The 14,814-nt window shown below is 38.6% G+C and overlaps 1 protein-coding gene across 12 annotated transcripts in view; it reads right to left on the bottom strand.

Annotated features, from left to right (window-relative positions):
• Positions 1-14,814, bottom strand: part of TLK2 (tousled like kinase 2) — a 114,030-nt gene that overhangs the window by 54,820 nt on the left and 44,396 nt on the right. For all 12 annotated transcript variants that reach the window (XM_045489362.1, XM_045489360.1, XM_045489368.1 and 9 more), the window contains one exon: positions 8,680-8,847. In XM_045489362.1, the coding sequence (XP_045345318.1) occupies positions 8,680-8,847 (168 nt within the window). The remainder of the gene's footprint in view (positions 1-8,679; positions 8,848-14,814) is intronic.

The following is a 14,814-nucleotide window of genomic DNA, read 5'->3' as shown; positions in this document are numbered from 1 at the left end:
AGTGAAAAAGCCTACTATATGACAAGTAGTATTAATGGAGAAAAACACAGTAGACAGACTTCAAGAACAAAAAGATACCATATACATCTCAATAGGTCTAGAAAAAGCATCCAGCACTTTCATGATACAGACATTTAACAGACTCAGAAATAGAAGGATACTTTTTCTTTTTCTTTTTTTAAGTTTTTATTTATTTCTTTTGAGAGAGAAAGAGCAACTGGGAAAGGGGCAGAAAGAGAAAGGTAGACAGAATCCCAAGCAGGCTCTGCACTGCCAGTGCAGAGGCTGATGTAGGGCTTGAACCCATGAACCACGAGATCACGACCTGAGCCTAAGTCGAACGCTAAACTGACTGAGCCACCCAGGCGTCCCAGAAGGTCATTTTTTCAACCCCCAAAAAGGCATCTCTGAAAAACATATAGCTAGCCTAATACTGTCAAAGATCACATGCTTTCCCCCGTAAGATCAGGAATAAGACAGGATGTCCACTTGAACCACTTTAAGTTAAAACTGCCAACATTGAAAGAAAATAAAGAGACCTATATAAATGGAAAGTTATCTCATGTTAATGGAATAAAGACTTAGTATTTTTAAAAAGGCAATACTCCACAAATTGATCAAAAGATTCAGCACGACTGCCATAAATCCCAGGTGGTTCGTTTGCAGAAACTGAAAAGCTGATTCTAAAATTCTTATGGAAATGCATGGGATCCCACAGCCAAAACAATCCTGAAAAAGAACAAAGTTGAAGGAATCACACTGCCTGGTTTCAAAACTTAATTACTACAAAGCTATGGTCACTAAGACTGTAGTACTGACATAAGCATAGGCATATAGATCAATGGAGTAGAATCTGAGCCCAGAAATAAACGCTTTACATTTATGGTCAACTGATTTTTGACAAGGTGCCAAGACAATTCAATGGAGAAACAATAGTCTTTCCACACAAATGGTGTGGGGGGGGGGAGGGGGGGAGGGGAGGGGGAGAGGGCAGGGGGGACCGACTGGACATCCATATGCAAAAGAATAAAGTTGGGCACCCCCCCCTTCCCGACACCACACACAAAGAATAACACAAAATGGATCACGGACCTAAATATAAGAGCTAAAAGGACACTGAGAAGAAAATACAGAAGTAGAGTTTCATGACCTTATGTCAGGTTAAGGATTCTTAGCTAAAACACTAAAAGCATAAGCAACGAAAGAAAAAAGATAAACTGGACTTTTTCTAAATTAAAACCTTTTGTGCTTCAAACACTTTCAAGAAAGTAAAACAACAACCCACAAGAGAAAATACATGCAAATCATATAGTTGACATGGGTCCCTTTCAACTCAACAACAACAAAAATAGCTCAATTTACAAATGGACAAAGGATTTATATGACATTTCTTCAAAGAACATATACAAATGGCCATAAGAAAATTTTAAAAGTGCTCAGTATCATTAATATTCAGGAAACGCAAATCAAAACCACAATGAGATATTACTTCACATCCACTAGGATGGCTATAATCAAAACAACAGATAATGACAAGTGTTGACAAGGATGTGTGGAGGACCCTCATGTATTACTGCTGGGTTTGTAAAATGGTACATCTGCTTTGGAAAGCAGTTTGGCAATTCTGAAGAAATAGTTACCATAGGACCCAACGATTCCACTCTCTAGCACATACCTAAAATGACAACATACGCCTATACAAACTTGGACATGAATGTTCACAGCAGTATCATTCATAATAACCAAAAAGTGGAAACAACCAAAATGTTCATTAAATGATGAAAGGATAAAAAAGGCTGTGAGCAGCTGAGCACCAGAAGGAATGATTAGATTTACAGATACACATCCACAAAAATCCATGAGACCATAAGGATAACCAAACAAGAGAAAGTTAGGGGCGCCTGGGTGTCTCAGTTGGCTAAGTGTCTGACTTCGGCTCAGGTCATGGTCTCGTGGTTCATGAGTTCAAGCCCCACATTGGGCTCTGTGCTGACGGCTCAGAGCCTGGAGCCTGCTTCAGATTCTTTGTCTCCCTCTCTCTCTACCCCTCCCCGCTTTGTGTGCACACACACACGTGTGCTCTCAAAAATAAACATTAAAAAAAGTTACATTAAAAAAAAGAAAGTTATTTGTCAACATTTCATACAGCTATTCCTCCTTCCTTTAAAAATTAAGGTTTTATTTAAAAAATTAAAATTGGTGGGGCACCTGGGTGGCGCAGTCGGTTAAGCGTCCGACTTCAGCCAGGTCACGATCTCGCGGTCCGTGAGTTCGAGCCCTGCGTCAGGCTCTGGGCTGATGGCTCAGAGCCTGGAGCCTGTTTCTGATTCTGTGTCTCCCTCTCTCTCTGCCCCTCCCCCGTTCATGCTCTGTCTCTCTCTGTCCCAAAAATAAATAAACGTTGAAAATAAATAAATAAATAAATAAATAAATAATTAGAATTGGTAATTAAAAGGTAAGAACTAAGCATTTAACCTGCTTTTCTGAAGAACTGTAAGTCAATGTAGCCAAAGAGGCCCAGATGCTGACAGGAAAGTTCTATTTTACATAAGAATAGACATCAATAAAAGGTAAGTGTGATAATGTTAATCATGCTATCTAGGAAAATATTAATATTTCTTAGAAAATACCTGTTAAGTTATTCAGAGATAGGCGTTCAGAATTTCTGAAATGTACTTTAAAATACTTCAGCATAAAACAATATGAAAGTACATTTTTAAAAATCCAAGCTTTTAAGAATATCCTGTGTAATGTTAAAAGATGCAGCTTTCAAGAAAATAATAAACCTGACATTAAAAAAAAAAAAAAATCCAGAAGACCTGACAACTAGAATTGTCTCATTCAATCAAAACTCATCAATGACTAGGATGGTTTTCTCAGTGAATCCAACACGACTTGGTTTTGCAATGCCTAATAATGAAACCGTCATAATATTGTAAACGTTCCTCACGTGTTTTCAAAGTTCTAGAAGAATTTGGAAAACAGAAAATACTAAATTATGGTTAAAATAATAAAAATAAAATAAAATAAAAAATAAATAGCACACACTTACAACGTAACATTAACTAAATAAAAAACTGAAAGATGAGAAAGCAGCTGGGTGACAGTTTGAGTATGTTAAATTCATCTCTTATAATGGAGAGTAGACAGGGGAGCCTGGGTGGCTCAGCTGGTTAAGTGTCCTACTTCGGCTCAGGTCATGATCTCTCAGTCCATGAGTTAGAGCCCCGAGTTGGGTTCTGTGCAGACAGCTCAGAGCCTGGAGCCTGCTTCAGATTCTGTGTCTCCCTGGCTCTCTACCCCTCCCTCACTCGCTCGTGCGCTCTCTCTCTCTCTCAAAAATAAATAAATGTTAAAAAAATTTAAAAAGTAATGGAGAATAGGGAGATCTTGTTTATAGTTAATTAAGAGATACATTATTTAGGGGCTGGGTGGCTCAGTCGGTTGAGCGTCCGACTTCGGCTCAAGTCATAATCTCACGGTTCATGAGTTCAAGCCCCGTGTCAGGCTCTGTGCAGACAGCTAGGAGCCTGGAGCCTGCTTCAGATTCTGTGTCTCCCTCTCTCTCTCTGCCCCTCCTCAGCTTGCACTCTGTCTCTCCCTCTCTCAAAAATAAATAAACATTAAAAAAAAATTTTTTTAAAAAGATACATTATTTGAAGTTCGAACAATAAATCAGTAGAAAATCTAAAACAAACTCTGGACAGTGGTTACATTTCTGAGGGTTGCAAAGGAAAGACTCTTCTCCATCATTTTAATTTTTTTGTAGGCAATGTCCATATACTAGTTTTACAATTTAGAAAATTGTATTATGGGGTGCCTGCATGGCTCAGTCAGTTGAGCGTCAGACCAACTCAGGTCATGATCTCACGGTTCATGGGTTCAAGCCCCGCATAGGGCTCTGTGCTGACAGCTCAGGGCCTGGAGCCTGCTTCAGATTCTGCGTCTCCCTCTGTCTCTGTCCCTCCCCCGCTCACATTCTGTCTCCCTCTCTCTCTCAAAAATAAACATTAAAAAAAAAACATTTTTATATTATCTTACAATTTAAAAAATCAACTTCCTGTATGTTAATTATACTTCAATAAAAAGAAAAAAAAATTGAATTTCCTATGTTAAAACATGTAAAATTACATTAACAATATAATTTTAGATATTTATAGAATCAAACTCGGGGTGCCTGGATGGTTCACTCCAATTGAGCATCCAATTCTTGACTTGGGCTCAGGTCATGATCCCAGGGTCATGTGATCTAGCCCCCCCCCCCACCCCTCCCCAGGAGATTCTCTCTCTCCCTCTCCCTCTGCCCCTCTCCACCACTCACGTTCAGGCTTTCTCTCGAAAATAAATAAAAATAAAAAGGATCGAACTCACGATATTCTGTCACCTGCTATTTTTATTTATCAACACCTATCTAGACATCTTTCTCTGTCAGCATATACAGTTGACCTTGGAACAACAGGGGTATGAACTGCACAGGTCCAGTTATATGAAGATTTTTTCAGTAAATACATTGAGGTACTGTAAGCGTATTTTTTCTCTTATATGAGTTTCTTTTCTTTTTTAAAAAAACGTTTATTTATTTATTTTGAGAGAGAGAGCATGAGCAAGAGAGGGGCAGAGAGAGACAGGGACAGAGAATCCTAAGCAGGCTCCATGCTCAGCATGGATGTGAGGCTTGGTCCTATGACCATGAGATCACGACCTGAGCTGATAGCAAGAGTCAGACGCTCAACCAACTGAGCCACGGAGGCACCCCTCATATGATGCTCTTAATAACATTTTTTCTCTAGCTTACTTTATTCCAAGAATACAGTATACAATATAAATAACATACAAAATATGTGTTGACCAGCTGTTTATGTTATCAGTAAGATTTCTGGTCAACAACAGGCTGTTAATAGTTAAGTTGGGTGGGTGGTCAAAAGTTATACTGCATGATTTTTGACTGCCAGCAGGGTGTTGGGTGTCCCAGTCCCCAATGTTGTTCAAGGGTCAACTGCGTATATACCTTTCTTACTTCTTCCGTCAACTGTATAGCATTCCATTAGACTCTATATGAAGGATGCCTTTATCAATTCACACGACATATAATTGCCCTGAGAGTGTGTTAGAGTAGATCCTGTTCTGGTATTGGAAAATCAAAAGGAACAAAGCAGGGGAGCCTGGATGGCTCAGTTGGTTGAGTGTCCAACTTTGGCTCAGGTCATGATCTCAGGGTTCGCGAGTTCAAGCCCCACGTTGCACTTGCTGCTTTCTGTGTGGAGGCTGCTTCACATCCTCTGTCCCTCATTCTCTCTGCCCCTCCCCCACTCATGCTCTGTCTCTCCAGAACAAACAAACATTAAAAAAGAAAAGTGAACAAAGCAAAGTCCTTGACCTGATGGAGTTTCCATGCCAGTGGGGGCAGGGGAGGAGTCAGACAAGTAAATTATAGCAGGTCAGCTGGTGATAAGACTGAGAAGAAAAACAAAGCAGGGCATAGGAGGTAGACATTGTGTGGAGTGGGCAAGGAGGAGTTGCTATTTAATAGAGTGTGATCAGGGTAGGCCTCTCTAATAGGGTAAATTCAAGCAGAGAACTGAAGAAGCATGGCAGACTTACTATCTGGGGGAAGAATGTTAAGACAAAGGCAACACCAAGTGTAAAGTCCCTGAGGTGAGAACATGCCAGGTAGTATTTGAGAAGGCAAGGTGGCCGGTGTGGATGGAACCTAGTAAGGAAGGGAGGTGGCAGTAAGAGATGGCCAAGTGGTGAGAAACAGACCACGCAAGTCTTTATGTGCCATTTTAAGTACCTTTGAGCAAACATGACTGAATCCCTCTCACCAGTTGAAAACAGATTAAAAGGCAAAGAAAGTAGGAGCAAAGAATCCAGTTAGGAGGCTACTATCATAACCTTAGTGGGGGACAACGGTTTAGTTCAAGTAGTAGTAGGAGTAGTAGTAGGAGTAGTGAAGAGGTTAGAAGCAGTAGGAATCTGAACATAACCGTAATAGTAAGATTTACTGATGGATTTGTAACTGGGATATAAAATAAAGAGAAGAGACAAGAATGACTCCATGGTTTTTAAACAACTAGAAGGAGAGGACGGACAGTTACTGAGATGCGGAAGGCTGTTGAAGAAATGGGTTTGGATTGAATTCAGTTTTGGACATGTTAGGTTTGATATGCTTATCAGACATAAAGAAAAGTCTAGAAGCAACTGACTACATACATTTGGAATTCGGGGCAGGGCTCTGGGCTGGAGATATAAACTTGGAAGTGCTCTGCATATGGGTGATAACTAAAGCAAAGAAACTCAATGAGATTATGTAGAGAATAAAGGTAGACAAAAGTCTGAAGACTGAGCCCTGGGGCACTCCACTGTTTAGAGGTCTGGGAAATGAGAAAGAACAAAAAGAGTGGAAGCGGAGGGGAGCACAAGAGGACGTGCTTGGAGAAAGGAGTCATCAGTTATGGCTAATGAATCATGCTGGACAGATACATTCTGAGGACTGATCACTGGGCGCAGCAGTGTGGAGGTCACAGACACCCTCGATACAAGTTCCTGTGAAACACCGGTGAAGGGAAACCACTTCCGGATTTCTGCAATAATAAACAATGCAATAAACATCTTCATATAGTTTTATGGGAATAGAATTCCTGGGTCCCAGGACATGTAAATTTAACACTCGGATACAAACCAACTTGTCCAACAGACTGCACCAATTTAGAGTCAGCATAAAACTTGCATGTGTATCTAAACCATAATCTACATTGAGAATTATCAAATGTAACAATCCTTAACACTCTGACAGGTCAAAAGTGTTATACCTTGTTTTATTTTGCATCTCTCCACGGCTGAAGTTAGGCAGTTTTCATGTTATTAGTCATCTGTCTTCCCTCCACCTACCCCGTAAAACTGCCTGCTAATTAATAGCTTTTGCCTATTTGTCAGGGAACTGCTGGTCTTTATTTATTAAAAACGTTTTTTTAAATAGGTTAATGTTAACTCTTTTGCTTTCTTCTTTCTTTAGACCACTAAGCTTATATCCTGGCTGGAACTGCAGAGAAGCAAAGAGATCCAGAACTGTACCAAACCATTTAAGCCTTTGTTTTTCACATTTATTTCCCTGTTCCTTCTTCAGACACGTTCATTTCTTACTCTTCTCTGCCGTCTCTCCTCTCCATGAGAACAATCTGGCTATAGCATATGCACTCCTCTGACAGCCTGAGTGCACTAGCTGATAGGACTGAGGAAGCCGTTATCCACGTGCACCCATCCCAATACCTTTTTTGGAAGGCTCACAATAGGGGACCGAGTTTTGCTGATCGAAATCCTGGGTACTTAGCTACATGCCTGTCACATAGTGGGCATTCAGTAAGTATTCGTGCAATAAACAAAGGGAACTCCCCTCAAGTGAAATGGAAATAGCTTTCAAAAAGGCAATAAAAGAACATAAGGACAAACAAACCTCTGATTATCCAAGGTTTTGCCTGGGAAAGTTAGCTCGAAGATGAAGATTTAATGGTCAGTGAATAGTAAACAATGTCATTTTTACACACGCGCACAGACACACGCTCTGTAAGCGTACTATAGAGAACCACAACATTCTCACACAAACTATGCCATACTACTGTCAGGCCCACACAGGACTGTATTGGTCAATTCTCCAATTTTGTTTCTGACACCCACAGATAAAATTAGACCCTCTTCACACAAGAAGTCTCTCCATTCCTCTGATGCTTAAAAAATTCTCTAAGTTTAAAAGCTGTAATATCTCTTTGAGGAAAAGCAATAACAACTGTAAGAAAGTATTCCAAGTTGTGCACAATGGTTCGCTAATTACTTCATAATTTTTATTTCCTTTCCTTAAGGCACCCACCCTTTTCATGGCCTTTTTGAATACAACTGCATGTGGATTAATGACTCAGAATCCACGAAACAAATAAAGAGGAAACTTAGGTTACAAGTGGAGCGAATGAACCAGGAGAAGAGAAAGAAATTTGGATCAGTGATGACTTTAGCTCTGAAAGAGGCCGCCAAAAATGGAAGAATAGGGCAACGGGGCTTTCCCTTGCTCTGTATCATCTGTGGTGGGGCACAGAAACCAAGAAAAATAACAACTCTGGAGTCAAACTGCACTAGATAATTTGGTAAGTAAAAATGGGGTCAAACCTACTTGTTCTCCAAGGAGAGAGAAAGAAGCAAGCTGAGAACAGCAAACAGGTAGCCAAATACTCCTGGAAAAAGTATCTGTCCCAACACTGTGAAGAGGTGAGAGGAGGCAAGCGTACAGGTCACGCCAGTACCACGGAGGGGAGACAGACTGGCACACACACTACAGAATGCCCGCCTACCTGCTAACATTTTCTGACCTACACGCTGCTTCAAATAAGTGACGCCTGGAGTTTGGCAACTTTAATTAGACAAGTACTTTGGCTGTAACGGAATTTGATCTGTATCTTCTTCACTTCTTTGTCAACCTAAAACCGCATTTTCTTTCCCACGGTGTGCCCAGACTTTAACAAAGTAGTCCCTCTCACCCCCTGGAACCAAGGGACACTGAAGAAAACCACGCTACCTTTAGAAGGCACACAGTTAGTAACAGCATCATCTCTTCACGAACATAATTCCTCAAACTCCATCAAGGAGCTCGAGGGCAACACGGATCTGCATCAGGTCAGCCTTGGTACTCACTGACACAAAGGTGAAGCAGAGGCCAGCTCCCCTCTGCGCCAGCTGCTCCGTGTCAAGCCGAGGCTTCGCCAGCATCACCGACATGAGGGTTGGCAGAGCGGACTGCTCCTCCGACACCTCCTTTGCAGCGCTGCCATCTAAGCCATAGAGGGGCTGCTCTACCCGCCGCTGCAAAACATCAAAGAAACCCCACGGATTACATGAGAAAGCAGCCAGAAACTGCCAAAACACATAATGGATCAAAACACAGCGCACAGAAGAGTAATTTTTGAAAAACACCTTCTCTGAAAACAAATATGGACAGCATAATCACAGTGTCGCTGGATTATAACTTATCTGTAAATCTGGGATAGTATCTCACTTGAATTCTGTAAAATTAATTGTATTTTACAATTTTAATTGTTCCGTATTTCTACAACTGAAATTGCAGTTTACTTTGCAGAGTTCAACAAATCGACTTCACAATACCTTCAAACCTACAAAGGAAATGTTATTTCTATCCTGTAGGTAAATGAGGATGAAGACATTTGTCCCCTAATTTACAGGAAGCTTATTTCACTCTCAATTCTATCCTTACCATGCTATACTTATATGCAATAATCGAAAATAAATACAAGCAACACAATTTCCACAGAACACTAAAAGAATTACATAACACAATTATGTATGGTTTATTCCAGAAATGTAAGGATGGTTCATTATTAGCAAATCTACCGATATAATTCATTACATTAGTATTGGGGAGCGGAGATATCAAGATTCTTCCCTTTAGATGCCAAAAGAGGATTTGCACATTGTTGGGCAACTCTTAAAAACAAAAACAAAAAACACTGGGAGTATCCATCTTTAATACAACACAGTATTTTTTTTCAGAGATGAACATAAATTAATGGTGCCATACCAAAGACACACTCAATAAAGTTAAGAAAACTAGAAAGGGGTTAACACATTAATATCACAATCATTCAACATTATTACAGAAGGTTTAGCAATGTGATAAGGGGGGGGGGGAATGAGGTATAAACAAGGGGAAATATTAAAGATTAAAAAGTGTCATTTTTGGATGATATAACTATTCACAAAGGAAACTAAGCAAATCAACTGAAAAACAACAAATAAGAGCTCGGTAAGATGGTCAAATATAAAATAAATATACAAAAAACAACAGCTTCCCCATATACCAATAATTGATTATTATCAGAATATATAATGGAAGAAAAAGCAGATTCAAAATTTCAAAAAATCTATACGAGAGAAATAAGTTTAGAAATAAACTTAAGAAATATGGAGATGACATATAAGAAAAACTACAGATTCACTGGCAGATGTAAAAGATGATCTACACGGTAATACCATGGGCCTGCATTCAAATTTTATAAATGTCAAATTTCTTTAAAAGCCAACGCATGTGGCTTTTTATTTACTTTTGTTTTTCTTTTTTCTCCCTCTCTCCTGCTACGAGAGAGTGCTGTAGTGGTGCAGTGATCACAGTGTCACTCTTGCTCTCTTTTGGGAGTTGATTTGGTGGAATTTCACACATTAATTCTAAGGTTCACTTGGAAAGATAATCAAAATTAGCCACACAACTTTTGATAAAGAACAGCAGGGAACTAGTTATTAAACTAGTTATTAAAACATACCACAAAACAGCAAGACCACATCAGCATAATACCAGTACATGAGCAGACAGATCAATCAGTGGCACAGAACAGAAAACTCAGAAACAGACCCCTATAATATGGATATATAATCTGTGATTAAACTGTGTTTCAGATTAGTGGGAATTTACTAAATAGATGGTAGGGTGTTAGTATAGGTATCAGAAAAAAGTAGAAAAGTAGATTGCTTCCTTATACATAAAAATTACAAGGAAATACAAACAAGTATTTTTATGACTTTCTAGTAGTGAAGGACTTTTTAAGCATGACATTAAAAATACAAACCATTCAGGTATATCTCAGAATAACAAAAAACCAGTAAGACATAAAGGAAAACAGTGACAAATTTGACTCCAAATTTTTTTACTCCTGAATGGCAAAAGTCAACCTGAAGTTAAAAGATAAAATTATAAATAGGCAAAAATGTTTACCATATAAATGACAATGAGTTAACAACCTTAATAAATAATGTGCTCCTCATCAGGAAGAAAAAAACAAACACTCTGATAAATAAATAGGCAAAGAACTTAAAGAAGCATTAAAAGAGAAATCCAAAAGGCCATTAAACTTATGAAAATATGTTTAATATCACTAATGAAGAAATGCAAGGTAAAACAAGGTATTCTTCTCACTGACAAAATTACAGTGATAAACTTCAGTATTAGGAGGGTACATGGAAACTGGGACCTGCGAACTGCTGATAATCTGCTAGCAATTATGTGATGACATTTTAAAGTAAGCATATTCTTTGACTAGGGAATTAGAGCTTGGAAATTTATCCAAAGCAAAAGAAAAGAAATGCGAAAGACACACACACACACACACACACACACACACACACACGGACATTTGTTACGGCACTATTTAGAGGACAAAAAAAAATGTTTACAGGATACTGGTTAAACAAATAAAACAACAGAAATTAGGAAACTATTATATGAACATACATGTACACACATATATGCCCAGTAAACCCTTTAATAACAGTTCTGGAGGAGACCTGAATTGTTGGACTTTCATAACATGTATGTATCCCTTCATGAGGAAAAACTAACATTTTCATTTTAGAAAATAAAAGTAAAATAAACTAACCAAAATGATCCCGACAAAAGAATTTAGGTTTTTAATCTGTAAGCGGAGTCCACCTCCTCGAGACCAACGCTCCTACCCCAACCAAATGCAACTGTTTAAATTCAGGCTCCAATGTGCTTGTGATACCCATTCACAGCAATATCTGCACTACTTGGGAGACTATATCTCCGAAGCCCCAATACTAAAATTAATCATTCTGTTATGTACTCAATAAATGTTTGCCAAGGGTTGAAAGATTTTATAGAATATTTCTGGAAATACAGCAGGCTAGGATGTTTGAACTAACCTTCCCTTAGAAAATGATTATAAAAACAGGACAAAACATGGGGAAAAAAAAGATGTTAAAAGCATTGAAGAGTTGATAAAATAAGGGATCTGCCAGGGCAAAAATCTAAGGGAAATTAGGAATGCCAGACACTTATATGAAGCATTCAAGTCATATTTGCCCTAAGGGTACCTGCAGATCTTGACCATCCCGCTTACAGAGCACAAGGTGCCAAACGATCGTCACAGGCCAAAGTCCACTGAGGGCAGGGGGTTCAATAAGGAAACCCTTCGCACTTCAAGCTTCAAGGACTTTCAAAGGGTTACACTCTAAGGGAAAATGTAAACCAGGAGAAAAATTTCCTCCACCCTCAGAGAACTACAAGGAAGTTGCCCTGGCAATACAGGGAGCGGGGGCTCCCCTGAGAAACGTTAACACAATCCAGATCAATACCGACTGGGTAGCTGAAACAAACAAACAAAATAAACCAATCAAACAAAATGCAAGCCATGAATTCAGTGGTTTAAAGTAGTACTGGATGGGTAAAATCTCTAGGCATTTGGAAGAAGCAAAGAAAAATTCTCCCTGGAGGAACACATCTTTTAGATCTCAAAGAAATTTCACAAATAATTTTTCAGGAAAAATGAGCGGCACACAGTCAAAAAACCAAAGAAGCGTAAAAGAAATAAAGCCCTGAGCAACAGCTAGGAAAAACAACAGACAACAAATAGATTCATAACACATCAAATGCCAGAATTATCAAATACAGATTATAAATACTCTACTAAACAAATGAATAAAAGACAAACTTGAAAATATCAGCAGGGAACACAATAACAAAAATTAACAATTCAGTGCAGTTGGACAGCCTGGGTGGCTCAGTCGATTGAGTGTCCAACTTCGGCTCAGGTCGTGATCTCAACGTTTGCAAGTTCAAGCCCCACATCAGGCTCACTGCCGTCAGCACAGAGCTCATTTCAGATCCTCAGATCCTCTGTCCCCCTCTCTCTGCCCCTTCCCTGCTTGCACTCTTTCTCTCAAAAATAAACATTAAAAAATAATAATAATAATTCAGTGAGGTTAACAGCAAATTAGATGCAACAAAACAAGAGAATCTGGGACCAGAAAGGCAAGAAACTATCCAGAGTGGAGCAAATGGAGACTAAAAGAAAGTAGAAAAAAGTCAAAAGGCAAAGTGATAAGGTGAGATGGTGTGACACACAATTAATTGGAATTTCATAGGAAAAAGAAAAAGAGAACAGGGCAGAGACAATATCTGAAGAGACAATGGCTAATAATTATCCAGAACTGGTACAAGACCCAACAAAAAACCCTAACACATTACAAACAAGAGAAATAAAAGGATGCATCATAGTGAAACTGCAGACCACCACAGATGGAAGATTTTTAAAGCAGCCAGGGGAAAACAAGAGCAGATAATTTCAAAGAAATGAGAGATATATGAAAGTTGTTTTCTCAGTAGTAACAATGGGAGTCAAAAGATGGTAATAGTACATTCAGCTGTTAAGAGAAAAAAAAATGCCAATGTAAAAATATACACAGCAAAAGTATCTTTCAAGGATAAAAGCAAAATTAAGTACTTTAAGCACACAAAACCTAGACAATTAACTCCTCAGCAGATACATATAAAAGAATACTAAAGGAGTACTTCAGGTAGAAGGAAAGGGACCCTAGGTAGAAGACGTAAGATGCAAAAAAGAAGTACAAAGAAAGAGGTAAATGAACACTGACAGTAAAATAGATGAACAGTGACAATATAAACTAATAATGTTGTATGAGGCTAAAAAAAAAAAACAAACAAAAGCAAAATACAAACATACACCACCACCACCACCAAGTTAGTAGCAAGTAAATGGAGTTAATGTTCTGAGGTCACCGTTTATTAGGGAGGAGGATAAAGATACTATTAACATCAAACTTTGGCAAACTGAAGATATGTGTGGCAATTTCTATGAGAAACACCAAACAGGACCTAGCTTCTAGTGGAGAATGAGAATACACAATGATTAACCTGCCCCCCCAAAAAAACAACAACCCAAATAAAGCAAGAAATGAAAGAAAAGAGAATATGCAGCATGAATAGAAAACACATTAAAAGATGGCAAACAAATGCTAAAGGGGCGCCTGGGTGGCTCAGTTGGTTGAGCACCTGACTTCAACTCAGGTCATGGTCTCGCAGTTCACGAGTTCGAGCCCCGCACTGGGCTCTGTGCTAACAAACAGCTCAGAGCCTGGAGCCTGCTTCAGATTCTGTATCTCTCCCCCGCCCTCCCCCCACTCATGCTCTGCCTCTCTCTGTCTCTCAAAAATAAATAAATGTTAAAAATAAATAAAATAAAATAAAATAAAATAAAAGCTAACGTTAAAAAAATACTTTAAACAGAATAAAGAAAAATTCAACTATTTATTTGTCAGGTATACTGAAAGCATAATGAAAAGCTGGTAGTATAAAAATGGAAATATCTATACCATATAATGGTTTGGATACATTAAATATTGGATAAAATGCATTTAGAGCAAAAAGTATCATAAGAGATGAAGGGTCACTTAATAATACACAAAGCAAAACTATAAATACATGAAGAAACAACTCGCACAATCATGAGAGATAATAAATACACCTCTCTTGGTAACTGCCAGGACAAACAACCAAAAATCAGAATACAGAAAATTTAAAAACTATGATTAAACGCCATGATTAACAAAACTGACTTAATGACAGAACAAAACTATATTGTTTAGGGATACACACATGGTCGAACTGTAAGGAAGAGCACATTATAATCACGAAAGTTAGAACAGTGGTTGTTTCCAGGGTAGAAAGCGTTGTAATCAGAGAAGAGCACACAGGTTTCCAGGGTGCTGGAAATATTTTACTTCTTGACCTAAGGAATGATTATATGGAGTTAACTTTATAAGGATTTCCTTTTTGTGAAGGGCCACACAAATATTTTAGGCTTTACAGGCCATATAACATCTCTGCGATATATTCTTCTGTCTCCACAACTCTTTAAAAATCTAAAAATCATTCTTAGTTTGCCAGCTATGAGTTGTAGTTTCTACCAAACTCCTGCATTAAAAGCCTCATGTTTTAGGTAC

Source organism: Leopardus geoffroyi, chromosome E1 (genome assembly GCF_018350155.1).
Source record: "Leopardus geoffroyi isolate Oge1 chromosome E1, O.geoffroyi_Oge1_pat1.0, whole genome shotgun sequence".
NCBI classification, from domain to species: domain Eukaryota; kingdom Metazoa; phylum Chordata; class Mammalia; order Carnivora; family Felidae; genus Leopardus; species Leopardus geoffroyi.
The sequence above is the reverse complement of the archived record's forward strand: the minus strand, read 5'-3'. Positions and strand labels throughout refer to the sequence as shown.